The 26,389-nt window shown below is 54.7% G+C and overlaps 9 protein-coding genes and 1 non-coding gene across 10 annotated transcripts; 5 read left to right on the top strand and 5 right to left on the bottom strand.

Moving 5' to 3' along the window:
* Positions 1-958: 958 nt before the first annotated feature.
* Positions 959-2,173, top strand: GLRG_08914 (glycosyl hydrolase family 10; the record flags this gene model as incomplete). Its single annotated transcript, XM_008099599.1, has 3 exons — positions 959-1,420; positions 1,532-1,766; positions 1,878-2,173. 3 exons carry the CDS (start codon positions 959-961, stop codon positions 2,171-2,173), a joined length of 993 nt encoding a protein of 330 aa, XP_008097790.1.
* A 1,073-nt stretch (positions 2,174-3,246) lies between these two features.
* GLRG_08913 (PHB depolymerase family esterase) lies at positions 3,247-4,178 on the bottom strand (the record flags this gene model as incomplete). Its single annotated transcript, XM_008099598.1, has 2 exons — positions 3,247-3,690; positions 3,753-4,178. The coding sequence occupies 2 exons, from the start codon at positions 4,176-4,178 to the stop codon at positions 3,247-3,249; spliced, it is 870 nt and encodes a 289-aa protein (XP_008097789.1).
* A 1,176-nt stretch (positions 4,179-5,354) lies between these two features.
* On the bottom strand, positions 5,355-7,763 carry GLRG_08912 (fungal specific transcription factor domain-containing protein; the record flags this gene model as incomplete). Its single annotated transcript, XM_008099597.1, has 1 exon — positions 5,355-7,763. The coding sequence occupies one exon, from the start codon at positions 7,761-7,763 to the stop codon at positions 5,355-5,357; it is 2,409 nt and encodes an 802-aa protein (XP_008097788.1).
* A 1,584-nt stretch (positions 7,764-9,347) lies between these two features.
* GLRG_08911 (glutathione S-transferase domain-containing protein) lies at positions 9,348-10,195 on the top strand (the record flags this gene model as incomplete). The annotated part of the gene is made up of 3 exons (XM_008099596.1): positions 9,348-9,410; positions 9,463-9,543; positions 9,602-10,195. 3 exons carry the CDS (start codon positions 9,348-9,350, stop codon positions 10,193-10,195), a joined length of 738 nt encoding a protein of 245 aa, XP_008097787.1.
* Positions 10,196-10,433: 238 nt separating this feature from the next.
* Positions 10,434-10,516, bottom strand: GLRG_13216. Its single transcript has one exon. It is a non-coding gene; the product is annotated as a tRNA-Arg (tRNA).
* A 431-nt stretch (positions 10,517-10,947) lies between these two features.
* Positions 10,948-12,770, bottom strand: GLRG_08910 (major facilitator superfamily transporter; the record flags this gene model as incomplete). The annotated part of the gene is made up of 5 exons (XM_008099595.1): positions 10,948-11,296; positions 11,370-11,899; positions 11,950-12,127; positions 12,190-12,506; positions 12,597-12,770. The coding sequence occupies 5 exons, from the start codon at positions 12,768-12,770 to the stop codon at positions 10,948-10,950; spliced, it is 1,548 nt and encodes a 515-aa protein (XP_008097786.1).
* A 1,092-nt stretch (positions 12,771-13,862) lies between these two features.
* GLRG_08909 (dihydrodipicolinate synthetase) lies at positions 13,863-14,801 on the top strand (the record flags this gene model as incomplete). Its single annotated transcript, XM_008099594.1, has 1 exon — positions 13,863-14,801. One exon carries the CDS (start codon positions 13,863-13,865, stop codon positions 14,799-14,801), a length of 939 nt encoding a protein of 312 aa, XP_008097785.1.
* Positions 14,802-18,269: 3,468 nt separating this feature from the next.
* Positions 18,270-19,409, top strand: GLRG_08908 (uncharacterized protein; the record flags this gene model as incomplete). Its single annotated transcript, XM_008099593.1, has 1 exon — positions 18,270-19,409. The coding sequence occupies one exon, from the start codon at positions 18,270-18,272 to the stop codon at positions 19,407-19,409; it is 1,140 nt and encodes a 379-aa protein (XP_008097784.1).
* Positions 19,410-20,309: 900 nt separating this feature from the next.
* GLRG_08907 (uncharacterized protein) lies at positions 20,310-21,584 on the bottom strand (the record flags this gene model as incomplete). The annotated part of the gene is made up of 1 exon (XM_008099592.1): positions 20,310-21,584. The coding sequence occupies one exon, from the start codon at positions 21,582-21,584 to the stop codon at positions 20,310-20,312; it is 1,275 nt and encodes a 424-aa protein (XP_008097783.1).
* A 1,978-nt stretch (positions 21,585-23,562) lies between these two features.
* GLRG_08906 (5'-nucleotidase domain-containing protein) lies at positions 23,563-25,692 on the top strand (the record flags this gene model as incomplete). Its single annotated transcript, XM_008099591.1, has 5 exons — positions 23,563-23,827; positions 23,889-23,944; positions 24,011-24,917; positions 24,967-25,119; positions 25,169-25,692. The coding sequence occupies 5 exons, from the start codon at positions 23,563-23,565 to the stop codon at positions 25,690-25,692; spliced, it is 1,905 nt and encodes a 634-aa protein (XP_008097782.1).
* Between the last annotated feature and the right edge of the window lie 697 nt (positions 25,693-26,389).

The following is a 26,389-nucleotide window of genomic DNA, read 5'->3' as shown; positions in this document are numbered from 1 at the left end:
CGTACTAGTTGATGCAGTATGCCCAAGAGAAAGTATTACGTATGGATATTACACGACACAACAGAACTATGATCGCCCGAAGCCTTCATGAATAGAAATCTCCGGTTTCCTCTAGGTATTGTTGACGACCCATGGCGGCTTAATCTCATATCAGTAACACTGGGAATGGACGCGCGCGGATGCTACTAGTGCCATGATATTGCAAGGCACCTTGGTTCAGCGTGGTAGGCCCTGGTAAACCCAATTATAACCGAAATAGCCATAGCTTCTATAATATTTATACCACCAGACTAAAGCTCTTCGTGCTCCGCAGTGTATTGTAGTCGGGCTCACTATCTAGGGGACATCAGATTGTAACGCAAGCTGAACCGTTCAACTCCGCCCTACTCTCCTTTTCTTGAGGTTGTACCGTGTAGTCCACGCACATGATCACTAACTAGACGGCCGCGACCCCCCCCCCCCCCCCCCCCCGTGCTTATTCTTCCGCAAACTGGGGACGTTGACGGCTTTGTTGCCAATTTGCCGGTACCTGAACGGGGGACCCTTGGGTTGATCCATGGTACCTTTGTGTGCCATCACGGCCTGTTACCACCGAAGTCCGACTTCCACAGTGGGCTGCGATCCTTGTCTGTATGAGTACGAACGCCTCACTTCGCCTTGAGCAATGTCTAGAGGACGGAAAAACTATGGTCGAGGTGATGTATCGTATGGAGGGATGGATCCGTCATTCGAGGTTGTTCTTGCGTTTCTCCTGTTATGGGTTATAGAACCTCCTCCGCCTTTGCTTGCAAGGCGATTTCCGAACTCATATAAAGGCCGCCCGAGGTTTGGCACAACCCGTCAGTTCTTGGCAGAGGCTTGTTTCTTCAGCGACCAAAGCCAATCCACTTACTCTTTCACGCACTTTTGTCCCATCAGCCAAGCCAACCTCAGCCCCCCCCCCCCCAGTGTCCTCGCCATGAAGTTCTCCATGAGCCTCGTCTGCCTGCTGGCGCCCATCACTGTCCTCGCGGCCCCGCTTGAAGGAGGTCTCGAGCAGCGCCAGGCCGCGCAGAGCGTCGACCGGCTCATCAAGGCCAAGGGCAAGAAGTACTTTGGCACCTGCAGCGACCAGGGCCGGCTGACGAGCGGCAAGAACGCCGCCATCATCAACGCCGACTTTGGCCAGCTCACGCCCGAGAACTCGATGAAGTGGGACCAGATCCAGCCAAACAACGGCCAGTTCAACTGGGCGGGAGCGGACTACCTCGTCAACTTTGCCCAGCAGAACGGCAAGCTAGTCCGCGGCCACACTCTGGTCTGGCACTCCCAGCTCGCCAGTTATGTCCAGAACATCAGGGACAAGGCCACCCTTACCAAGACCATCCAGGACCACATTAGCGCTGTTGTTGGCCGGTACAAGGGCAAGATCTACGCCTGGGTGAGTTTTTGTCTTTTGTTCCCCTGGCCCTCCCGCTTGGGAGGCCCCGCTTGGGATACAGGAGTGCTGCTGCTGCTAGGAGAAGCCCTGTTTTCTGATTATGCTGCGTAGGACGTCGTAAACGAGATCTTTGATGAGAGCGGCAACCTCCGCTCGTCCGTCTTCTCCCAGGTCCTGGGCGAGGACTTTGTCGGCATTGCCTTCCGCGCCGCCCGCGCCGCCGACCCCAACGCCAAGTTGTACATCAACGACTACAACCTTGACCAGGCCAGCTACGCCAAGACGCAGGCTATGGCCCGCAAGGTCAAGCAGTGGATCGGCCAGGGCATCCCCATTGATGGCATTGGTAAGTCTGGCGTCCCTCTGTCCCCCGCTCCTCTCGTTCCCTTCACCTCTTCCATACCGGTTTCATAAGTTTAGAGGGGTGGAGACGGCCAAAGGCTGACAAGTGAAACAGGCTCCCAGGCCCATCTCCAGGCGAACCAGGGCGGCAACGCCCTCGGCGCGCTACAGACGCTCGCAGGCAGCGGCGTCAAGGAGGTCGCCATCACCGAGCTCGACATCGTCGGCGCCAGCTCCAACGACTACTCGGCCGTCACCCGCGCCTGTCTGCAGGTGCCGCAGTGCGTCGGCATCACCGTCTGGGGCGTGCGCGACCCCGACAGCTGGCGCGCGCAGAACAACCCGCTCCTCTTCGACGCCAACTGGAACCCCAAGGCTGCCTACAACGCCGTGGTCTCGGCTCTGCAGTAAAGAGGCCCTGAGGCGGGAAGGAAGCGTGTGCCGTTCCAGGCTCTGTGGTCGGAGCGGCCCTGTGCGGAAAGAAAAAGGGAGGTGTGGCTGATCAAAAAGCCCTTGGGTGCCCCCCCCCATTTGGTGCCCGGGGCTGATTTCTTGGTATATATAACTTCAACACTTTTTATTTTATTTTTATTTTTGGCTTTTGTGCCGTACAATATGACGACGAAATGGAAAACTGATTTGCTTCCTTACGCATTGTGCTTCTCCGACTTTGCCTTGGTTGTCTGACTGTGTGCCTCGGTGATATAAGCCCATTTTCAAAGTGCCCTTCTGGGCAACCCCCGACTCTGTTACCCATCACGCTTCATTCAACACCCTGCGTTTGTGTACTGTCAGTCTAGTGTTGACGTCATTCATGTCCGTCGTCGTTTAAGAGTTCGAACGATGCAAATCCCGCCGCCTGTGCTCGCAAAGCCCGGACTTCTCATCCTACACACACACACACACACACACACACACACACACACACACACACAGACTAATCAATGCCTCGGAGTCGACTCTACGTATTCCTCGAAGCTGCTCAGTTAAGCTGCTTTGTGGATTCCTGTCATGGGGCAGAGCGTTGTTGCGAGACCCCGAGTTTCAGAAAAGCCGTCTCCCTTTTCCTGTCTGGACTTTGACTTATATGCAAATGCGTTTTCAACGGTGGGACAGCGGCCAGAGACCAGGCAGCGTTTGTATCTTGACCTCCCTTCTCATCCTTGCGTGTATGCAATGCAAGCCTTGATGGCCAAACCCAGCGCTTTCCTCTGATAAGACTGCCACGGAGGGGAATTTAGTCGTGTCAATAGCGTGCCACTAGTTTTTTGTCTCGGAGAATCTAGACCCCCGTGTGATGCGAGTATGATTCACATGCTTAGATAGTATACGCTGACCCTAGCGGTCTGCCAAAGGGTAGAATGCTAGCTTATATGTGTCGTCGTCGTGGACCTGGCGTCTAAGCCCAGTATGTTCGAGATCAAATATGTACAAGACGAAACCCGACATGATATCCGCTCTGCCCCTCCCCCACCCACCGCCTTTTACAACCCAAAGAACTTCATGTCGTCAGCGCCCCGGATCGGAACGTTGTGCCCGAGGCCGTTGGCCCAGACACCCGTGAGGTGGTCGCCGAAGACGTCGGTGCGGTAGTTGGCCACGGGCGCGTTCTGGGAGGACGTGAGGGGCTTGTCCGGGTTGTAGCCGAAGACGCCGGACCACTGCTTGATCTCCTCCTTGTAGTTGGCCGAGTTGAGCGTGGCGTCGGCGCTGCCGTGGTAGATCTGCATGCGGGGGCGGGAGCCCGAGTAGCCCGGGTAGGCGTCGTGCACCCACTGCGCCCAGCGCTGCGGCGTGGCGATGGACTTGCCCTGCGAGCAGGTGCTGTTCCAGCCGTTGACCGAGTTGGTGAAGAAGCAGCCGGCGGGGACGCCCATGTAGACGATGCCGGCGGCGAAGAGGTCGGGGTACGTGGCGGCCATGACGTTCTACCGGTTTGTTAGCGGACATTTAAACACAGCACAGCGAGCGGGCGGGCGGCGGCGCTTACCGTCATCATGGCTCCGGACGAGGAGCCCGTCACAAAGACCTTGGCCTTGTTGCCGTTGTACTTGTTCAAGGTGTACTTGACCATGTTGGCGATGGAGTTGCTGTTGCCCCCGCCCTCGTGGGTGAGGGTCGCCCTGGACGAGACGTCCCAGCAGGTGCCGGAGTACGGCGACTCGGGGTAGATGACGATGAAGCCCTTCTGGTCGGCGAGGCCCTTGTAGGGGCTGCCGGTGAAGTACGCCTGGGCCGTTCCGCTGCAGTAGTGGATCGCCACGACGACGGGAGGGTTGGCCGCCAGCTTGTCCGGGACGTAGATGTACATCTTGGCGCCGCTGGGGTTCGAGCCGAAATTGGTGACCTGCTGCAGCGAAGCGGCGCCGGCGCAGACGGCCAGCCCTATGGCGGAGAGGATCGTGCTGAACTTCATGGCTCGCGGTGGTGGTGCCCGGTTGCTGCAGGGCCTTGCTGGTACGAGTTGCTGGTCTCTCTCTCTCTCCCCTGCTTGTCAGAGCTATATCTTGGTTTGACGATAGCTTGGTTGCAAAAGAGACCGGGGATGCTGGCTCTTAGCAACATTTATATATCTTCCCCTCTCGTCATGTTTGAACAATTATTAAAAGACCGTAGGGCTCCTTGTGCAACCCCTCCATCATCTTGTTGCTCTTCCTCCCAGGGTCATGTTGACAAGGAGGGGGACTCCATCATCATCTATTTAGCCGGTTAGCCAAGCCAAGGAGGAAATCACTTCAAGCTTCGTCTAAGCGAATAGGGAAGCGGGAACCTGTTCGTCCGGCTTTCTGAAAAAAGCTTTTTCCCCCTCCTTCGGCACTCACAACTGGCCACCCGCAAGGAAGAGGCCGACGTGTTGTAAGTCGTGGTTGGCGGGGTGCCGCTGTGTAGTGTAACATGATTAAGGCAGACCCTTGCAGCATGCACCCCAGGCCCATGTGCGCCCGATATCGTGGTGTCGCCGATCCATGGCTGGGTAATCTGCTAGGGTAAATCTGCGGCCGATGGCTGATGGATGCCACCAACGGGAGATTTTCCCGCGCCGGTGGAGAGTATAAGGCCGTCTCAGTCCAAGATCGTCTTGGAGAGGGGGGATATCCCTGGATTTGAAGTATTGCATAGATTATCGCGTCCAAAGGATCTGCTCGGGCCTATACACATAATAGGCAGTTGACGGCCGATATGGATGAAGAGCGAATAATCTTTTCTCCACCAATTCCGGCTATCCGATCGACCAGCGCCTCGTCCATGCCGTAAGACCGACTTGGCCGGTCCATACAATTCCTCCTCGTCCCTCCTGTCCTCGTCTTTTCACCACCTCGTATCTTGATCATCCCTTTATCTCTTCATCGTCTTATAAAGCTGTTATGGTGAAAAGAAGAAGAAGAATAATAACAAAAAAGGATTCAAATGTCCTGGGTTATCTCAATACAGAAGAAACCGTATCTTTACCGGGAAAAACTTGCGGTGCGCGCCTATCATGACTCCTTCTAGACGTCCGGCATCCAATAGCCTGGCGACCCGTCGAAATTGGGGAATGTTGCAAAGGCCTGGGGAACGATTGATCAGCTTTTTTTCTCTCTCTCCCGTCCCTTTAGATCTTTTGTAGAAATTGATGTACCGAAGAGTCGAGGTCGAGCCAGTCCGTCGTCTCCCAGCCACTCAAGAGGTTCGTCATACTCTCGAACCCCTGCTGTTGGAAGACTTCGCCCATGTCGGCTGGCGGCGCCGGGTGTCTCGCGCTGTTGTTGTTGTTGTCGTTGTTGTTGTCGTCGTCCATCTGCACCGACTGGGCGCCCCCGCCGCGGTCCGTCTGCTCCGTCGCGTGCCGCTGGTCGCGTCCCACGGGCACGTTGGAATGGTACTTGGCTTCCTGCCGGAGCTCCTCGAGAATGACGCTATATCGGCGACCGGGGCTCTCGGCCGCCGTCGCTTCCGTCAAGTGGTTCTGGCACCGGTCCGCGAGCTCAAAGAGCCCGTTCTCGCCGTCCTTCCGCCCCCGCTGGATCTCCCACACGTACACGACCGCCAACGCGCAAAACGTCACGTACGGTGTCCACCAGAAGGCATGGAACAGGGTTCCGTCGCTGGCCATCCCGTCGACGGTCTCGAGCGCGACCTTGGCGGCATTGATGCACTCGTCGACGCTGTCCTCCAGGGCAGACCCCTGCTTGCTCTGGGAGGCCCCCATCCCCAGGAGGAACGGGCGGTTGGCATGCATGATGGCGTGGCAGTACGCCAGCTTGAGGGCGGTGTTCTGCCGTCGAAACGATGGGATCAGCGACATTGGCCGGACTGTGCCGAGATGGTGCGGCAGCGACTTGCGCCACCGGTGGAGGGCCTGGCCGTATTCATGGGCTGCCATGAGGCGGTCGTGCTTAGGTATGTGCTTGATAGCGTACACCTCGCGCGAGATGCCGTCGATGAGCTGCGCGAGCTTGGCGTGGAAGATGAGACTCTCGACGTGGCAGTCCATCTCGGGCTCGTCCCTCGACCTGCCCTGGGTCGTCATCTCTTCGTCGTTGACGCAGTCGGGGAAGTCCTGGTCGATGTCGTCGTCGTGGTACATCCGGGGGCGGCCAAACACGACGGACAGGTATTTGTCAATGGTGTAGGCCACCCAGAAGGTTCTCTTTCTGCACTGCGAGACGATGTAATCCCTGTCGCCGCTGCCCCTGTTGCGCCCGGATTTCCGATGCAGACCCAGCGCCGAGACGATGGGGAGGATGCTTCCGAAGACATACCAAGCTTGGTTCATACGCGTCGTCTGGAGGAGGTAGAGGCCCTGCAGAATGCGAGACTGTGCAGACTCGAGCTTCGGCAGGCCGACCTCCATCTCTGTCAGGTTCAGGGCCTCGCAGAAGTAGGCGTCGCTGCGCCGCAGATCGGAACTCTGCTCCGACCCAACACCCCGGACCTTGCTTTGCCGCAGCGTGACGATGGCGAGGATCGCCATGACGATGGCGGCCTTGGCGTGCCCTATGTCGCGATGCAGAGGACGGTTGTTCTGCGCGTTCGCAAGCAGTGCTTCGAACCACTCAGAGACGTACCCCTGGTGCAAGCAACGGTATGTCACCACGCAGACGTCGAAGTAGAACCGCATCATTCCCAAGCCCGTGGCCCGGTCAGGCAGAGTGGTGGGGTCGAGGGTCTGCGATTCAAACGGCTTGTCGCCTGCCCTCGTGAGCTTCTGGTGCTGCTCGATGCCGCTGGGCATATGCCCCGGAACGCCGCTGCCGTGAGATCTCTGTGATGAGAGCCGCTTCCAGGCCCGGTGAAGGAACGACAGGCTGGACGTGTTGTCAAAATACTGGCCCTCGATCTCGGCCATCTCAACTTCTGGCGATGCCCTGGATGTCGGCGGAAAGCTGGCGTTCCCCCCGGCATCCGGGTGGACAACCCCTGACTCGGGATGTGAGGGACGGGCAGCGGTCCCCATGGCCAGGCCGGGGAAGGCGGCTCCAGGAGGCAGAAGCTGGAGGGGTGCCTTGGTGGGGAGTGGTCTTCTGTGACTGGTTAGTCTACTAATCCCATGCAGTGCCTCCCGTGTTGTTGCGACGACAAACCTTTGGGCCTCGATGGGAGAGAGCAAGGGTGCCAGTGTCGCTCCGGTTATTGAATGCCGAGGGGTCCCGGTTGCCGGGGGAGGGGTCGGCGGCCTGCCCCGGCGGTAGCTTGCATCATATATGCATGAAAGCCGCTTCCTCGTGCACACATCGCAGGGAATGGTGCCGGAGCATTTCAGCTTCTTGGCCTTGCAGTAATCGCACGCGCGGCTGACTTTATGACTCCTTCGTCGGTTGGCAGACGCTACGGCCGCTGCGGAAGACGACCGGCCGTCATCGGGCGAGCCTTCTGGCAGACTGCGTTTCCTTCGCTCCGAACTGGGTAACGGGAGACTTGACGGCGAGGGATGAGAGATGTTTGATGCAGGAGTGGGTACACCAGGGCCGCCGTCATCCCGGAGACCAGCGTCGGTGGACGCTGTGGGTGCGTCTGCCATCCTATGAAAAGGAACGAGTATCCGAATCCTCCGACGACTGTTTGCTGACAGTTCCACTGAATCAAGTCCGTTTCTCCGGAGTAGGGGAGGGGAAGGGAGGGGAAGGGAGGGGAGGGGAGGGTTCTAGCCCCCACACTGCCCGAATATGCTACGAGGCGCTGCGAAGCCAGCATGTGCTCTTTGCCCAATACCGTCTCTAGCGTTTCCGTATGCGGGTCATAGCCAGGAGTTGTTAAAACCAGAAGACTCAAGTCTGTGGGCGTACATTTGCGCGCGTGGTGTGACTGGAGGCGCAAAACTTGGAGTAAAGGGGGAAAATAGACTCGGAAAAGCAATGCAGGCAGAATAGAGGGGAAAGGGGACCAGGGCGCTGATTATTAAGGGGACCTTCATACAACCCAACCAGTCCAGTTGAGAGCAGCTAACAAACACGCCAACTCCTTGTCCACGCAGAAGTGCCGTTTGGATGCGGGGGAGGGGGTAAAGACAAGTTGGCCAGCCAGTCAGTCACTCGTCCTCCTCGGGAGGCTTAAACTCTCATCTCCCCCCTTATCCCGGCAAGCCCCGGGTTCAGTGTCCTCTTAGCATCACTGCCCCCTCCCTTCATGTGCCCCTCGTTGAAAACTGGAATTCCATACTCGTACCTAGAGACTTGTATATCTACGTGTGAGCCAGATGGCGCTAACCGATCACGCGGTCTCATAACCTTCTTTCTCCTTGGGATTGGGGGACAGCCATGGTGCATACCTACTCACTATTACTAATTTAGCACCTTTGTCCACCTAGTTGACTAGTCTCAGATCCGGAGCATGTGCTTATACACGTACAACCACAACTGCGGGTAGACATACAGGCTGGGCTTTATTTTGCAATAAGCTGCAGACTTGCTTGGCGGCCCTGGCTACGCCACACTTCATCACCAATTATTACATCCAAGCACCGAGCCTTAATCCCTGTCATCTATCTTTGGCATTTGAGACCGTTAATGCAGTCCAAAAGCTTACTAGTTTATGTACCTGCGGCCTGAAGACATGTCTGAACACGCAATTAAATCGGAGGAAGTTTACCCTCCCATGGATGCAGCCCTTGAGGGGTTGTTATGCCCGGCTTACATCGCTACCCAGCTTCACAAGCACTGGACGGGATGGTTGTAGGGTCGATTAATCCTTAAATCCGGCCATCTCCTCTCAACTCCCATTGCTTCTCTACTACGTATACCCCGGGTGACCCAATCCGGTCTATGTCCATTTATGTCCGTTGCTCCTCGTAAGTGAACCGCGTGTTCCAAGGATACGTTGTGGCCGCTCTTCCGAGTCGCGCCGGCCCTTCCGAAATCCCTGCCAGAACCCTAACCGTCACCGCATCTCTCCTTATAAACGTTGATCCTGACCCCTCCAACGTCGGCGTAACGAAACTGAAAATGAAAATATAAATACCTCAGGGTGCCATGTGGAATCAATCCCCTAGTGAACTTTCTACAGTGAGCAATAAGTCACATTGACTCGAGCCGTCTTATAACTGAGAACAGGCCCCCACGACCAACCGAAATTCTGATCGGGACATTTCACGCAATACTCGCCAATCATGTCCCTTGAGGTTTTCCACATGCGTCTCTCGCAATCCGAGAGGATTGTGTGGTTGTTGGAGGTGAGCCGCCGCGGCCCAGTCTGTGCCAGCAGCCGCTAACGAATTACATCAGGAGTTGCAAATCCCCTACAATCTGCACGTCTGCGATCGCGATCCCAATTCTGCTCTCGCGCCCAAGGAGATCAAGGACATGGTGCGTGCCGCAGACGTTCTCACTCCAGGGGTTTATGCCAACTAATCATTGACGTCAGAACCCCGCCGGTACTGCGCCGTATTTCCGCGACACCACGGTTTCACCACCAGTCGAGATCTCAGAATCGGCCGCCACCATCGAGTACATTCTAGCGGTCCACGGCCCCAAGATCGGTTCCGGTGCACCTAGGCTGCGACGGACCCCCGACGACGCCGACTTCGCTCCCTATCTCGAGTGGTTCCATTTCGCTAATGGCACCCTTCAGCCCGCAATTCTCCGCGGCATGACTCTCGTGTTTGCGGGCGCCTCGGAAAGCGGCATCGCTAAGCGAGCAGAGGCCAAAATGCACAGCTGCTTGAAGTTGGTTGACGATCGGTTGGCCAACAACAAATGGCTCGCCGGGCAGAACCTGAGTGCGGCGGACATCATGACCGTCTGCAGCCTCACCACCATGCGCGGTTTCTACCCGCTCGTGGACCTGTCGCAATACAGTAACATCCTGAGGTACTTGAAGGATGTTGCAGAGCGTCCTGCTTATCGCGAGACACTAAAGAAGGCAGAAGATGGGATGGAGCCCATGATTGGGCCCAAGGTTAAGGCTTTCAAGCAGTTTCCACCGTTTAAAGCCATCTACGAGCCACTAGGTTATTAGTGGCTCAATAGATGTAAGCAAATGAAGGCAGGTGAGAAAGAAAGAGTGGAGAAACGCACTACTCTAGCATAGCTGCATTTCCTATTCTAAGCTCTCTTGTTAGTTCGTAATACCACGGAACAACAACACCTTGGGTCAAATAGTAGGGCAAAAAGGCGCCGTCCGCTGTACCTGTAATAACTTAGACATGCCGTAGTCTTGTGTACGAGAATAGAACAGGCAAAAAGTTCAACTCTCTTGACCAGCCTGGGGGTCGAACCCAGAATCTCCTGATGACTCGATGAATCGTAGTCAGACGCCTTGCCATTGGGCCAACCGGCCGTGATGATACAAACGATCCTCCACGGATGTCAATGACGGTTTCGGCTAGTGCGAGAAGGCTTGCAACGCTAGACTGAGAGCAAAATTGCGGATTACATCAAGTGCACACAGGCTGTGTTCTGGACCTCCTAGGGGTGTTTTGAATGTGTTGCACACTCCCCAAGTTGCAATCACTTAGCGGATCTTTCCGGGGCCTATCATCTTTACGCCGTCTTTGTAGTACATTTTGAGCACAAAGCCCATTTGTTTCTTTGTTACGGCAGAAAGACTTCACGCAAGCTGAAATGTTGCCGTGCTCATGACCGTCTTCCGAGAGCCAAGAAAACAAGAAACTCCAAAACCGCTCCCTCAACCATTATGATTCGACAATGACCAGTGAATAGAACAACTCAAATTTCCACTAACTAAATATCGTAGAACATGATCCCTGACTAGATAGCATACTTGAACAATGGGCTCTTCTCTCCCATGCGGTCAAGTTCCTCGTCGGTATACCTCTGCCTAACCTCCTCCTCGCTAATAAGCGCCTTATTCTTGTTGAGCCTATGCAGTAGAACCTCGAGCGTAATGGCAGCAACAATGCCGGCCGAGGCGAATGCGAAAGATGTGCCAAAGCCAGTGGGGTATCTGGGTGCTTCCTTGTCGATGTAGATGTAGCTGCCAATAAGGCCGCCAACGTTACCGACGCAGACCAGGAATCCGATACTGACGGCTCGCTTCGTGGGGCTCGGCGTGTTTGCGACGTTCCAGGCGTTGACTCCCGGCAGAATTGGGTACATGCTGGAAAGGATCGAGTTAGCTTTACGCGACTTCTTGCATTGGCAATAGGCCATCTGACGGAAGTGCGACTTACCCAAAGCAGGCGAGACACACGGCAAAGTAGCAGAGGGCAATGTTGTGCTTGATGTCGGCGGATTTAGCAAACAAGATGCTAAAGGCAACAACAAGGCACAGTTGCGGGCCAACAATGAACGGCATACGCCACGAGTGGCGGTCAGCAAACACGGAGAAGCCATAAGCCGACAGAGCGCCGACCGCATACGGAGGGATCGTCAGGAGCTGGGCGTTGGCCGAGGTGTAGCCCATGTTCTTGATGATTTGGGGCATTGTGAACTTCATGGCGTAGTTGGGCACTGCGTTGGACCAGTTGACCAAGATCAAGAGGTAGATCTTCCAATCCGTCAGCACAGAGATGAACGCCTGCTTGTCGAAGTGGCTGTCCCGGAACTCGTCCGGTCGGACGACCCGCCTCGATTCCTGGCGGAGTATGAGATATCGCTTCTCGTCGTCATCGAGCCATTTTGATAGAGAGGGCGAGTCAATGAGGAAGAAGAAACACGCCACTCCGATAGCGACCGTAGCCAAGCCTTCGAGGATGAAGATCTGGGCCTGTTAGAAGACTTGCACCGGAATGCTGATTTGCTTGGACTCACCCATCTCCAACCCTCATAGCCGCCGACACCGTCCATCCTGGCAATTCCAAAGGCCAACAGCCCTGAGAAACCTCCTCCAGACGCCGCGGAAGTGTACAAAAGAGCAATTCTAGTTTGTGTTTCATTGGGGAGATACCATTTTGAGATGATGAGGATAGCACCGGGGAGGAAACCTGCTCTGCGCGACCACGTTAGCATCTCTCTGCAAGTCGTTGCATCTTTTCACGTCTTTATACTTACTCGAAGAGTCCGAGGAAGATCCGAGCCGCGACCAGGCCACCATAATTTTGAACGACGCCATTGCACGTCATAACGATGCCCCAGCACGTAACGATGCCGCCAATATACAGTGATGGTCTCTGGAAGAGATGAAGAACCATGTTACTCGGGACTTCGGCTAAAACAAAAGGGATGAAGAAGACAGAGACAGCAACATTGTATTGCACGCCGGTCATACCGAGACTGCCGAGCAGTCCCTCGATCTTGGCGTTGCCGATGTTTGTTTTGTCAAGGTAGGCCATCAGGTAGAGAAGCACCAACATCGGGATGAGACGGTACTAGTGACAGCAGAGTTAGCTGATGTGCATTCTTGCAACGACCGTGCATAGGCAGTTGACGGGATGGTCCAAGGGTTCGAGGATACGTACATCGACCTTTCTGACAGCCTTCTTCTTCTTCTCCTCGGGCAAGTTGGCGAGGAACTCAACATCTTCGGGCCTCATGCCGCCACGGATCTGACACTCTTCATGCCGGATGGCCTCCTTATCAGGGGAGACATTCTCGATGTCGGAGCGATCAGAAGAAGTCCGCGTAACGGCCATCTTGTCTGGCTACTGATGCGAACGACGACGTTGAACAGATGTGTGCAAGTTTTATGGACGACAGCCCGAAGTGGCGAGGTATCCTGGACGAGGCAGTATAGGTTCCAGAGATGGGAAATCCTCGCGGCTCGTCTTTGTAGTTAAAGGGCGCGCAACCGATGACTTCTCATCAGAATAGACGTGGGCACGTTTTCTGGGGAATGGGATCCGCCAGCAAATTCCCCAGCTGAATCTGGAGTTGCGGGGGCAAGTGTATAAACAAATCTGGGGTAACACACTTGGCACTGGGGATGGAACAGCCCGTTAGCGCAAAGCCACAAGGCGGTCTTATGACCAATGGCCCTCCATGCTACCGGACTACGACCGGAAATTGTTCAACCCATGAGGGCCGCTTTGTATCGCTTCCAAGTGATTCAATATCTTGGAACAACCGGATATAATGGAAATGTCAACGAGCTGGTATATCGAGGACGCAGTTGAACTGGTTGGTGTGGTGGTACGACTCTCTATGTACGCTATGCATCATGCTCCCGGACTATAGCCAATATGGCACAACCAATGCATGGGGATGAAATTGCAGCCCTGTGGTTCCTGGCTCTCGTGGCCCGCTTTCGGCTGGCCGGTTATGTACCTATTGGTCAAGTGTTCCCCCTCATTGGGGTAGTATGTTTAAGTAGACTTGGCCTGCACATCAAACGCAGTTCCGGAATCAGCCCGGAAAAGGGAGTCCGGATGGCGTCCGGAAAAGAGAAACTACATTTCCAGACAGCCGAGAGCGTGCGGAGACTGCGTGAAGTTCGCCACTAGGCATTGCACTTAACGATACCCTCCATGAATGTCTTGGAGAAGCTGAGGCTCTCCGGAGCTCATGGCCGCGATTCGGCCCTTTGTTAGACGCGAGGTCACTGCGACGAGGGGTCGAGTCGAGAGTTCATTGTATTATAAAACAGGTCATGGCGAGACCACACATATCGATCTTTCTTCACCTTCACCTCAACCAACACATTCAATCATTACAATCTACAGAGGCTTTCCATACTCTTCATACCTTTTACCTTTCATTACAATACCATCTCTCACACATACACAAACATGGGTTCCAACGTCGGCCTTGACCTCCGCGGTCTCACCCCCGCCCCCATCACCCCCTTCAACAAAGACGGCAGTGTAGACTACGACGCCATCCAGCGCCTCGGCTCCTGGCTCGGTAGCATCGCCGGCGTCACCGGCTTGGTTGTTCTCGGCCACGCCGGCGAGGGCACCTTCCTGACGCAAGAAGAGCAGATCTCCGTCATCAAGGCCTTCGTCAAGTCGACCAACAACCGTATCCCCGTCATTGCGGGTATCACAGGCGAGGGAACCGAGGTCGCCGCCCTCGAGGCCAAGCGCGCCCGTGAGGCCGGCGCCGCGGCTGGCCTGCTGTACCCTTCGCACGGCTGGCTCCGGTTCGGCTACCAGCCCGGTGCCCCGCAGGACCGCTACAAGAGAGTTTACGAGGTCAGCGGCCTGCCCCTCATCCTCTTCCAGTACCCCGACAACACCAAGGCGACGTACAACCTCCAGACCCTCCTCGACATCTCGGCACTGCCGGGTGTCTTTGCCATGAAGAACGGTGTCCGCAACATGAGGCGCTGGGACACTGAAATTCCCGTCATCCGCAAGGAGCGCCCCGATCTCCAGATCCTCACCTGCCACGACGAGTACCTCCTGCACACCGCCTTCGATGTAGACGGCATGCTCGTTGGATACGGCAACATCGCCCCCGAGCTGCTGATTGAGTTGATCAAGGCCGGCAAGGCAAAGGATTACCCCAAGGCGAGGGCGATCCACGACAAGCTGCTGCCCGTGACCAAGGCCGTCTACCACAGGGGATCGCACATGGAGGGCACCGTTGCCTTGAAGCACGCGCTGGTTGCAAGGGGGATTCTGGAGCACGCCACCGTCCGGTCACCTCTGCTTCCCTTGGAGAACGGTGCGGAGGAGGAGATTTTCTCCGCCGTGTCGGCCGCTGCTCTTTCGCGTGTGAAATAAATGCTACCTTTTTTTCTTCATTCTTTTGTACATAGACGACGAATATCATGATATAATATGAGCGGAAGGATACCATTCAGACATATCAGAATAAGACTTCCAAATGACTTCATCACTTTTCCCGTGGCATTTCCTCTGCAAGTGAAACTATTTCCAGTCTTCATTTTGCGGTGTCCCCTTGTTTACTTGTGATTCATGCGCAAGTATTCCGATTTCCAAGATTTCAAGTGATTCCAAAGGCCGGTATGACATCTTCAACTTCAATGACTACGGTGTTTAGGAGGTGGCGAACCGTTTCATCCAAACCTTCAGCAGCAATCCAGATGTCTCTTGCATCGCTCCTCCTGGATCATGAGGAAGACTTTCAAAATGGTGGTGGTCTATTTATCCCTACGCCGCCAAGCCACAGGTAGGTCGATAACCGCGTAGTAAGATACCTTTAAGCGCCTCTTCAAGGACCTTCGAACCTAAGTAACCCTCAAAAGACGAGCTAAGCGCATATCCTGATGACCAGGGTCTGGACTCGCGCCGGAAATCCAAACCAAGGCCCGGATAAACCTAGCCGCAGTTCACTGTGGACGACTGTGGATGTACTCTGTCCAGGCACACTGGGTAGACGAGGGGCGCTTGCTGAAGGACTCTGACAACTCAACAAAACCCAGCCACCTACATGAAACCTGCAGCAAGCATGCTGATGCTGTCCTCCCGTTGGAGGATCCGCCCCCGCACGCGACGCGGAGGGTGGCCCCCGACAAGGTTGTCGCCAACGAAGACCTGGTGAAGCGACAAGAGGGCGTGGATACGACGGGTGGGCTTTTTGGCTTACAACCAGGAATTCGCATGCTCCGTTTCTGCGCGGCCTCGGTACCCATTCTTCGCGACAACCGGACACTGCAAACCGGTGGAAGAACAGCTAGAAGCCTTAATTTATCTTGCTCAAAGATACTTTAATCGTTATCCCGTCACTTGTTGGTTGTTGTCATCAGTTAGAGCACACAGCAGGGCACGCAAGAATACGAATAGGAAAGGCTTATTCCTCTAGAAGTAGCAATGTGAAGAAAGACTCCTATATATACATGAGTGATGCGAGTAATGTATGACGCACCACGTGATATAGCACCTGACAGACCGTTTGACAGGTGCTGTATGAAGCTATTGTGACAGTTGTTCTCTCGGATAGCTCTTCTGGCTGTCTCAGAAGCCAAAACAGTGATACGATCCAGGGTTGAAGCAGTGTAAGGACTCACTCGACGAAATAGTCATACGACTTCTTTCAAAACGATAACAAGATGCCCTAGCTACAGTAAACGTATAGGTATATGGATCATCGTACTTGCTTGCGCAGCACTCGTCACAGGCGGTGTGGCGTTACTGCCACGCCGGCCGCTTTCTCACACCAGCTTCATCCTAATATAGTATAAGACTATTGTCACCTGACATGGCCTCGAGCTGTAAATATCACTTAGGTACTGAACACAAGTCACTTTCAACCTAGCGATTCTCATACATATTAACAAGGCGTAGCGGAACTAGGTTCCCAACGCCATTGATCATACACAACGCCGGCTGCCCGAGGTATTCACCTCTCGAAATGCTTTAAAAACGGCCTGCGAAGGAACGTTCACCCCAATGATGATAGGAGAAAGCCACGCTTTCGAATTACTAATACTCTCCCTGATAGGGTAGCAAATATTGATTGCCGGGGCAGGCGGTAATGAAATCGGTCAGCGAAACAGCAGGGGAGAGGGCGGTGAGCCTTGAGAAGACAGACTTTAGGACTGGAACGAAAGAGAGAGCTCACGCGCGCGCGAGAGAGGGAAGAAAGAAGAGAGAGTGAGTGAGAGAGAGAGAGGGTGAGAGAGAACATCCGTGCGGCGGCTAGCGCCGTACTGTGTCCCGCCCCCGGCCTAGCGCGCCCCGCTCGGCCGGCCATCCATTCGGATCGGGTCCGACGCTCCATCTTTCCTTGCCCATATTCGGCGAACAGGTGCAATCGTTGGCCGACGCTACTGGAATCCAACAAGATGATGGCTTACTCCTCAGTACATGGTGTTACAAATATTATCTGGGCAGGGCATTCCCACGACATTGTGCAATTGACGCGCGCGCGCGGGGAGGGGGACATCACATCACATCAGCAATGCGCTGTAGCTGTAAGACCACGTCCACCGCCCCGTTGATAATGTGATGTGATGTGATGTGCTGTGCTATGCTCACTCTGATTCCCTCCACTGCCCCGAGAAGGGCCCGGCCTCGATGCGACCCTCGAGAGGAGAGCGGCAAGGACCGAAGGCTATTAACTGGGTCGGTCCCAGGATGGTCTCCCGCCCCCCAAACGCGAGTCCTCTGGGCTGGAGCTCTTCGGCTCAAGCCTCAGGGACAGAGACAGACCCTGAGCCTAGCAAAGTTTTGGAAAATGGCCGGAGGGAAAATCGAAAGCACCCGTCCTTTCACAGCGTACGCGCTATTACCCTACGCTAGTGCAGTAGCACCCGCCGCGTCGTCGCCTTGACCCGGGGGTGCCTGTCGGACCCCTGTGCGTGCCGTGTACGGTATTCCCTCCACATCGATACTTGGGTTGGGTAGGTATTCTGCAGACTGCAGACGCGCCGGACACTGGTCCAACCTACCTGCAGGTACACTTCGCAACTTGATCTCGTACGGTATGTTATGTATGCGGATGGATACTCGTCAGGTACACCCTTTCTTTGCCTTGGTGTCTTACCCCCCAACCCCCCAACCCCCCAAAAAGCAATAATGGTGTGAAGTCTCTCTCCAGGGTAATCTCGCTTGTCAAACATGGTCGCCACTGGACAATCCGAGCGTTCTTTCGTCTGAAACATTGGATTCGATTAGGGTCCTAATGGTCCAAGTCTAGAGGTGTGGAGGAGAGAGAGCACGAGAGTATCCGTACCTGGTGTACGGATACCACCACTCCGTAGAGAGGCGGAAAACAAAAAACCAACAACCGAGCCGCAACGCAACCGTCAAAGCCCGCATCGTTGGCGTCCGGCCGGAGCACGCGATGTCAGGTTAGAAGATGAAAGAAATAGAAACAACACATGTATCCGTACACCCCCCTCAATCCTCCACAATCCTCCGCCTTTGTGACGTTTAAAATGAAAAGTATTGATTGCCTCCCCCTTGCCGCACCTTCGCCGTCTGGCTCTCTTCTCGTAGTGTACATCTCTTTCTCCTTCACCTGCTTGCCATTGGTTCTGCTCAAATACTCTCGCACTTCCGCACTCCCCCACGGCATCCCCGTGCCCGCTCCTTGACCATCGCCGCTTACCTCCCCCTCCCCCTTCTCCCTCCCTTTAAAAAAGGCGACGGCTTCTTCTCATTTTCTCTTTCGGAGCTTTCGTGTCTGACCATTCTCGACCAGCGAACAATCTTGCGCCCGGAAGAAAAAAAAAAGGCAAAAACCATCGCCACCCCCCACAGTCCGACCGTTGTAAACCCGCAAAGATGGTCCAGAACGTCGTCATCTTGGGCTCTGGCTACGCCGGTCTCGGCATCGCCCACAAGCTGCTCAAGTACACCCAACCCAAGGTCAAGGACCTCAAGGTCACCATCGTCTCGCCCTCGACGCACCTGTACTGGAACTGCGCCGCCGTGCGCGCCATCATCCCCGGCGAGTTCTCCGACGACGTCCTCTTCAACGAGATCAAGCCCGGCTTCGAGAAGTATCCCGCCGACGCCTTCGAGTTCGTCCTCGGCAAGGCCATCGGCCTCGACCCCGCCGCCAACCTCGTCGAGATCGAGACCAACGAGGGCCCCAAGTCCATCTCTTACACCCAGCTCGTCATCGCCACGGGCTCCGGGCTCGCAAGCGGTCTCCCGTTCAAGAACATCGGCTCCCACGAGGAGACCGTCTCGGCCCTGCACAACCTCCAGGCCGAGGTCAAGGCCGCCAACTCCATCATCATCTCGGGCGCCGGTACCACGGGCGTCGAGACGGCCGGCGAGCTGGGCCACGCCTACGGCTCCTCGAAGCAAATCACCCTCATCGTCGAGGGCGAAGCGCCGCTCCCCGGCCTCCTGCCGCAGCTCGGGAAGATCGCCGCCAAGAGCCTGTCGGAGCTCAAGGTGAAGCTCATCACCAATGCCCGCGTCACCGAGGCCAACACCACCGAGCCCCTCAAGTCCGTCAAGCTGTCCAACGGCGAGACCCTGACGGCGGACGTCTACCTGCCCCTCTTCGGCGTCCGGCCCAACACCACCTTCGTCCCGGAGCACCTCCTCGACGACAAGGGCAGCATCAAGCTCAAGCACGACCTGCGCGTCGAGGGCCTCACCAACGTCTGGGGCGTCGGCGACGTCGGCAACCTCGAGGCCAAGCAGCTCATGCGCGCCGAGGGCCAGGCCCTGCACCTCGCCGACAACCTCGACGCCGTCCTCACCGGCAACGAAGCCAAGGTCAAGGACCTCAAGCTCACGCTGAAGCCCCAGGTCTTCGTCACCATCGGCAAGAAGAAGGCGACGGGCCAGTTCAACACCATGAAGCTCCCCGGCTTCATCGTCAGCGCCGCCAAGGCCAAGACCTTCTTCACCGAAAAGGGTCCCGGCTTGGTCGCGGGCAAGAACATTGCGAGGGCGTCCATCTAGAGAAGTCGCGACGACGAGGGACGGGTGGTCTTTTTTTTTTTTTTTTTTTGTCGAGGTGATTTGTGATGGGCTTGTTTTCAGCTTTTGATATCCCGGATTGCTTGCTTCTTTTCTAGCTTAAACAATAGGTGTGCGAGCACACGAAAGTTGTAATTAATGGTCCTATACCCTAATCAAACACTGGCGCGCTTTTTCTTTGTTTGTTTGCGGTCTCTGCCGCCTTTCAGTGATTGTAATCAGCGAATCCTCCCGAGGCCTGGCATTATCAATCATGTAACTATTTCCATTCATGTATGATTACCATTCTCTAATCAAACCTTGCGCCAGAACCTTGTGTCATAGGAAACGACGATACTTCAAGGGCTGAAAACTCTCAAAGTATCTTCAGTGTCGGTTTTTATCATCGGTTTAATACTTGATGTCTTCCTGTGTGGACAACTATGGGATCTCCCATTTTGGCCCTGTTTCAATCTTTGCTTTTGTGATGAACCGCAGCGTCTGGTCATTTGAGAGTAAAGTAGTTGTACTATTAAGAATTCATGTACGGAGGGTTACGGTGTTAGGTTAGGGTGTATGATAGCATTAGGGACAGGGTGAGGGACAGGATGAGGGACAGGATAAGTGACAAGATGAGGGACAAGATAAGAGACAGGATAAGAGACAGGGTGAGGGACAGGATGGGGGACAGGGTGAGGGACAGGATAAGGGATAGTGTCGTGATATAAGGCGTAATTGCGCGGTAGAAATTGCGGTTCTGCTTTTGTCATCACAGATAGCATGAGGGATAGGATGGACTCATAACACTAATTGGATTATAACACAACGATGATCCCATTCCCTCCTGTCAAACCGAGAACTTTTCCTCCACCCCAAAATCGGAGAATCCATGACCACCGGGTATTACATGCTAACGTACTTTCGTTCCTTCTTCTTGCCCATATTTGCGGAAGATGATGCACTGGGCGAGGAGGCTGTCGGGGCGCTTGACTTGGGAGGTCCCTGGAGAACCTGGGCGTTCGACAATCTCGTGCTCGCTTTTTCTTCCACCTGGCGAATGAAATCGCCGGGAAGAGTCGCAGAACTGTCAAGGCAATCGAAGCTCTTGGCGAGATAAACCCTCTTGAACTCTTGCCAAAGCTTTCCCTCGGTCGAGGACAAGTCTTGGGTTGGTCGAGGGAAGTAGGGGTCGTTCTCCCAGAAAGCACTCACGGCCTTTTCAACTCCAAGGGGAGTCGGGGCCATGTGTTTGCACTGGTTGAAGTCCAGTAGCCAAACGCTCACTGCACGGCGGAGAAAGTTCAGGTTGGGACATCCGTCCGGCGTTCTGTTCCAAGTAGTGATCCTCTTGCCCGCCAAATCGATGGAGCTAAGTTCGGCTGCGCTGATGCGACGCTCAGGCGAGCTTCCGAGAACGAACTCAACATCGTATGCGTCGCGTTGCGCGGACCAGTGCATGATAGCTAGGGCTTCCGCCATCGGTCGGACGAATTGGATCGGGTCGATGCCAAGATGGTCCATCTTGTCCAGTGTGAGTTCGAAGTTGCGCAGGGTGAATGTACCTTCAGTTCTCTGGTTGGCTCTTCTGACGCCAAGGTAGAGTCGCACAAGACAACTCTTGTTCAGAGGGTTGGAAGCAGCGTGTGCCTTCTGGTCCGGAGGACAGAAGACTTCCACTAAAGCTTGTCTGATGACTCTTGGAAGAGGCATGATACGCTCCATGACCAGAATGTCATCGGGCAGCGACTTAAAGCCTGTTTTGTTGTTGACCTCACGCCGGTGGGCGACCATCCAGTCCGCAATGTCTTTCGCGAGAACATAGTAGGACGGTCGTGGGACGCAGAATGAAGTGTTGTTCTTGGCTGCCTCCCATATCTTGACGTGGGCAACAAAATCATTCCACAACTCGGCGTCCTTCTTGGGTTTACCAGCCTTGATTGCCCGACCGCTGCTAGGAAGGTCGTAAACCATCGCGCAGAAGCCCTCGCCGATGATTTCGAGAGGAAAATCTTTGTCCGTCGCCTCCTGTTGACGAATGGCAAAGGAAGATTTGGTGCTGAGGATCGAGTTCACCGATAGGTAACGCTGCAGGGCGACGGTCGGATTGACGTTCTCCGAGACTTCGACAATGTTTAGGGACGTGACGAACTCCTCGGCCAAGGCAGCGTCCTCGGCCATGGAAGGTGTCATGGAAGTGCCTGACTCATTAGTACGATTGGCTTGTCGATGGCTCGCCATGTTGTTCTTTGGAGAAGGTTGCTGGTAGAAGAAGGGAATTTGTTGATAATCGGGGGCTTGGCTGATTAGAGAAGATGCGAAAAGAGAAGAGCAGGCTGGGGATGGAAAAGAGGTTTTCTTTTCCCTTGGTTGGTTGACGAAAACAGTAGGTATGGATGGGTGCGTCCCTGCCTTTTGTCAATGAAGTTGGAGAAATGCTGCTGCTTGGCTGGGTTATATACCAAGAAGGCAGGAAGGTAACGGAGAAAGGAAGGTACCGGAGAAAGGAAGGCAACAGAGAAAGGCTTCAGTCAGAGAAAGGAAGGTGACGGAGAAAAGCACAACTCACTCAGTCCAGTGTTTGATTGGATGATTATGTAGAAATACCAGGCAAGTGCAAACTTTGGTCCGAACTGTCGTCCGAACCAGAACAAACTTGGAGAATGCTCGAGTTGGTACTGTGAGAACCCTTTTGGACTCTTCCTCTCTAGGCACCTGACAAGAAGAGAAGCCTGTTCCCTGGTCAGATGGTTGCGTTAGGCGCTCCTGGCTTGATGATGCTGAGAAACTCCATAGCCTAAGTGTTGGGACCAGAACAATTCGATATTTTCAACATCAAGGTACATACCATCATAACATCCTGTGACGTAAAGATTCCAATGGCAGCGTGGCGCAATAACACTAGGCATCAGGCTAGAGTCACAGTTCAACAACAGGTCACCATACCACCACAGTCCTCAGTGATTATTCTAACCGCCCATTCCATACGTAACACTCGACAGGACCTACTATTTAAGCCCACTAACTTGTCAGTCGCCACACACGCACTATTCGCAGACGCAAGCCTGGAACACATTACAGTCTACAACTACATAGACAAGCGACAGACTATCCAGCGAGGCACTGACTTTTTCTTCCGTAGGCTCCGGTTGGTTGGTGGCCCGGGATCCTTTTTACTTGGTTGTGCTACCAATTGTCAAGGTATGGTGGTGTGTATGTAGTTGATTGTCTATCTCTGTTGCTAGTATGGAGTAGTGGCTGCTTTTCTGTAGCTTATGGGCTTAAGTAACACTAAGCGTGCAAGTGCCGTAACAGTAGAAGATTTTTCCTCAGGTCTACCAAACGCAGTATGATCTCTTGCTCCTCAGCCGTGCCCCAACACCATATGACAAACGGTACGGCCAGCCATTGACGAAGATAATATAGACAAGTAAGGTATTGAATCATGATATACCCATGACACCAAGCAACCTTGAACATCAGGAAGTCCGGATCTGGACCAAGACGGGGACATGGAGAATGACCGTCGGCAACTCTTGGATAAAAGCAAGAGCGTTAATAGAACGTTGTTTACTACGAGCCAGGATATTGAATTGGGAAACCGAGATGCGGTAGGACCAAAGCAATTGCTAATACGGTTGTTCTGGTGCAGGATCAGACACAGAATGGCGTTGGGAAGGGACGACACCGGAGAAGAGAGATGTAAGTGCCTACCTACCTAAGGTATCCGTACCTACCTAGAGAGACATCGTGAGTGGGTACGTACCCGCCCACCAGCCCCGGAACCTTGACGGCATCTTATCATCACGTGAGCTACATAGTACTTTGGTAATCGCGGCCCTATCGTTGGTCCGTAAGCTAACCACCACCACCCACATCGCCTAATTCACCGCCCCGCCCCCGCCCCTAGCGGGGCTGAGCTGAGCTGACAGCTCATCGCGACACACACAGACGCCGACGGCAGCTCGAACCTAAATCAACCTTGGTCGAAATCAGGGGAACCAGTCCACTTACACTATCATCACTATCCCATCATCGCTACTACTTGATTTGCCCCAACTGCATTTGTACATACTTCCGAACCGCCTTCTTCCTCCTTCTCCTCCTCTTCATACCCGCTCCCCCCCCCCCCCCCCCCACCCCTCTCCCCTTTGCCGGTATGCCTAAGAATACACCGGCTCCAGATGAGCCCGTCGTCACCTTCAGTTCGGGCTCCCAAGAACCGGTTGCTCTGCGTCTTCTCCACCTGAATGATGTCTACCATCTGGAACCCTCCAGTGCTGAGCCGGTAGGCGGTGTTGCACGCTTCGTCACCGCCGTCAACGAGTACCGTAGCCATGACCGCTTCCAGGGACAGCCCGAGCTAGTAACTCTATTCTCAGGCGATGTCTTTAACCCCAGTCTTGAAAGCTCCGTCACAAAAGGTATCACCTCACATGCCAACATGCACTGATTCGCCAGCATCATGACACTGACGCCCATTAGGCGAGCACATGGTTCCCGTTCTGAACAAGATCGGCGTTGACTGCACGTGCGTCGGTGTAAGTTGAGCCGCTACGAATCATGTCTCCTTGCCGCCATCTTTTAGCCTGACGCGTCCATGCTAGAATCATGACTTTGACTTTGGCGTCAAGCAGTTTGAAAGTCTGACCGCAAAATGCAACTTTCCCTGGCTGCTTGCTAACGTCCTGGACCCGGCTCTCGGGGAAAACGTGCCACTCGGAAATGCGAAGCATACACACATGCTCACAACATCCAATGGCATCAAGATCGGCCTCGTCGGCCTGGGCGAGAGGGAGTGGCTGGAGACCATCAACAGCTTGCCGCCCAACATCATCTACAAATCCGCCAGCGAGACCGCCAAGGAGCTCGTCCCACAACTTCGCGCCCAGGGAGCCGACATCGTCATCTGCCTCAGCCATCAGCGTGAGCCGAACGACAACAAGCTCGCCGAGAAGACGGACGGCCTCTTTGACATCATTCTCGGTGGCCATGACCACTATTACGGCCACAGTTTCATCAACGGCACCCACGTGCTGCGGTCCGGCTCCGACTTCAAGCAGCTGAGCTACATCGAGGTCCGGAAGAAGCCCGACAGCTCCGGCAAGTGGGACTTTGACATCTTGCGACGCGACATCGTCTCGTCCATTGCCGAGGACCAGGAGACGCTGAAGCTGACGGAGGATCTGACCTCGAAACTGAAGCAGAGCCTGGCCAAGTCTGTCGGCTGGACCGCATCCCCCTTGGATGCGCGCTTCACGACCGTCAGAATGAAGGAGAGCAACATGGGCAACTTTGTCTGCGATGTCATGAGACACTACCACAACGCAGACTGCGCCCTGATGGCTGCCGGAACAATCCGTGGTGACCAGATCTACCCGCCGGGTGCGATCAGGGTTAGAGACATCACCAACTGCTTCCCCTTTGAGGACCCCGTCATATTCATTCGGGTGACTGGCAAGCAGCTGTGGGATGCTTTGGAGAACGGTGTCTCCCAGTATCCTGCCCAAGAAGGTTAGTAAGTCGGCAAGGCCAAGCCATAACCCACTTGCTGACAGGACAGGCCGCTTCCCTCAAGTATCCAACATCGAATACACTTTCGATCCCAGCAAGCCGCCTAGCTCGCGCATCGTATCGGCCAGCGTTGGAGGCGAGCCCATGGATTTCGAAAGGAAATACACTCTCGCAACCCGAGGCTACATGGGCCGAGGAAAGGGTACGACTCGAGACCACGCGCATTCTGCAACATTTGCTGACAATCATAGACGGTTACACCAGTCTTCTGGTCGAACCGGAAGGCGGCACCGCCGAGGAGATCGTCTGCGAAGAGAACGGCATTCTCATCTCCGCCATGCTGCGGCAGTACTTCATGAGTCTCAAGACCGTCGGCCGATGGAAGAACCTCAGCGAAAACTGGCTCGACGTCGCTGAGAAGTGCCACAGCCCCGTCGAACCCCGAAAGATGTGGGAGACGCCTGCCGCGACGGGCACCTCGGACCCCCAGCCCGAGACCACGTCCAGGTCGTGGGCCGAATGGATGATCAAGCGTCATATGCTGAACACCAAACCCCCAAAAGACGACGAGTCCGACGATTCCGACGAAGAGGTGGACACGGTTGCGCAGATCGACACCGAGATACTCATTATGCGTAAGTTCTTTGCCAGGTGGGCCAACAAGGCCGGCGTCAAGGCCGAGGTGTGTGATTCCCTGCGGGAGGGCGAGTTCTCCGTGGACTGGACCCGGGTCATTGCACCTGTTCTAGAGGGCCGCATCAAAATGATCAGTTAGATAGACGCACATAAAAGCATATATACTAGAGTCATGTCATTGGAGCAGCGTCCTCACCAACGAGCCCGGAAAATCATATGGCACCCTCCGTGAGCACACGTCAAACACCCGTCCGCGAAGCGCAAAAAAAGCAACCAATCAAGACCAGCCGCATCCGAGTTTTCTCCAATCAAAAACAACAGTTCTGTCGAATCGGGATAAAAGAAGAGTTTGCACAAACCTTATCAAACTTGCATTTTTTGCGTCGGCATGGCGATGATATATTTCCATGCGTTGGTTTATACCCATATCCATAGGTAGTTCTTCCGTATAGTCAGTCACCAGCAGTGGCCTTGGGCGTTATGAAAATATTCAAGATCCAGTCGTGTCCTGCGATGAAGGTCGTGGTTTCTAAGCACATGTTCTTGTATACTATTAATTTCCATGAGGCTTGAATCGTATATTTAGCCGAAAGTGACACTCCCCCACGGAAGCTGAACGGCGTCACATCAACGTTGGGCCGGGCGTGCAAAGGTTTGACTTTGAAGATCGATTTGCCCCGACTTTCGATCTAACCAATCTTACTGGGGATAAGCATAAGTCAATGCGACATTTGGGAGGAAACGTTCCCGGGGTCCCACGGGTCCATGGCACCAACTACAAGACAACAGTCGATCAGAGAGCCGAAGTTCTCTATGCCACCAGTGGCAAGGGCGTA

The sequence above is a fragment of the Colletotrichum graminicola genome, assembly GCF_000149035.1.
Source record: "Colletotrichum graminicola M1.001 genomic scaffold supercont1.43, whole genome shotgun sequence".
NCBI classification, from domain to species: Eukaryota; Fungi; Ascomycota; class Sordariomycetes; order Glomerellales; family Glomerellaceae; genus Colletotrichum; species Colletotrichum graminicola.
Note: the sequence above shows the minus strand (reverse complement) of the source record. Positions and strands in the feature narration are given on the sequence as shown.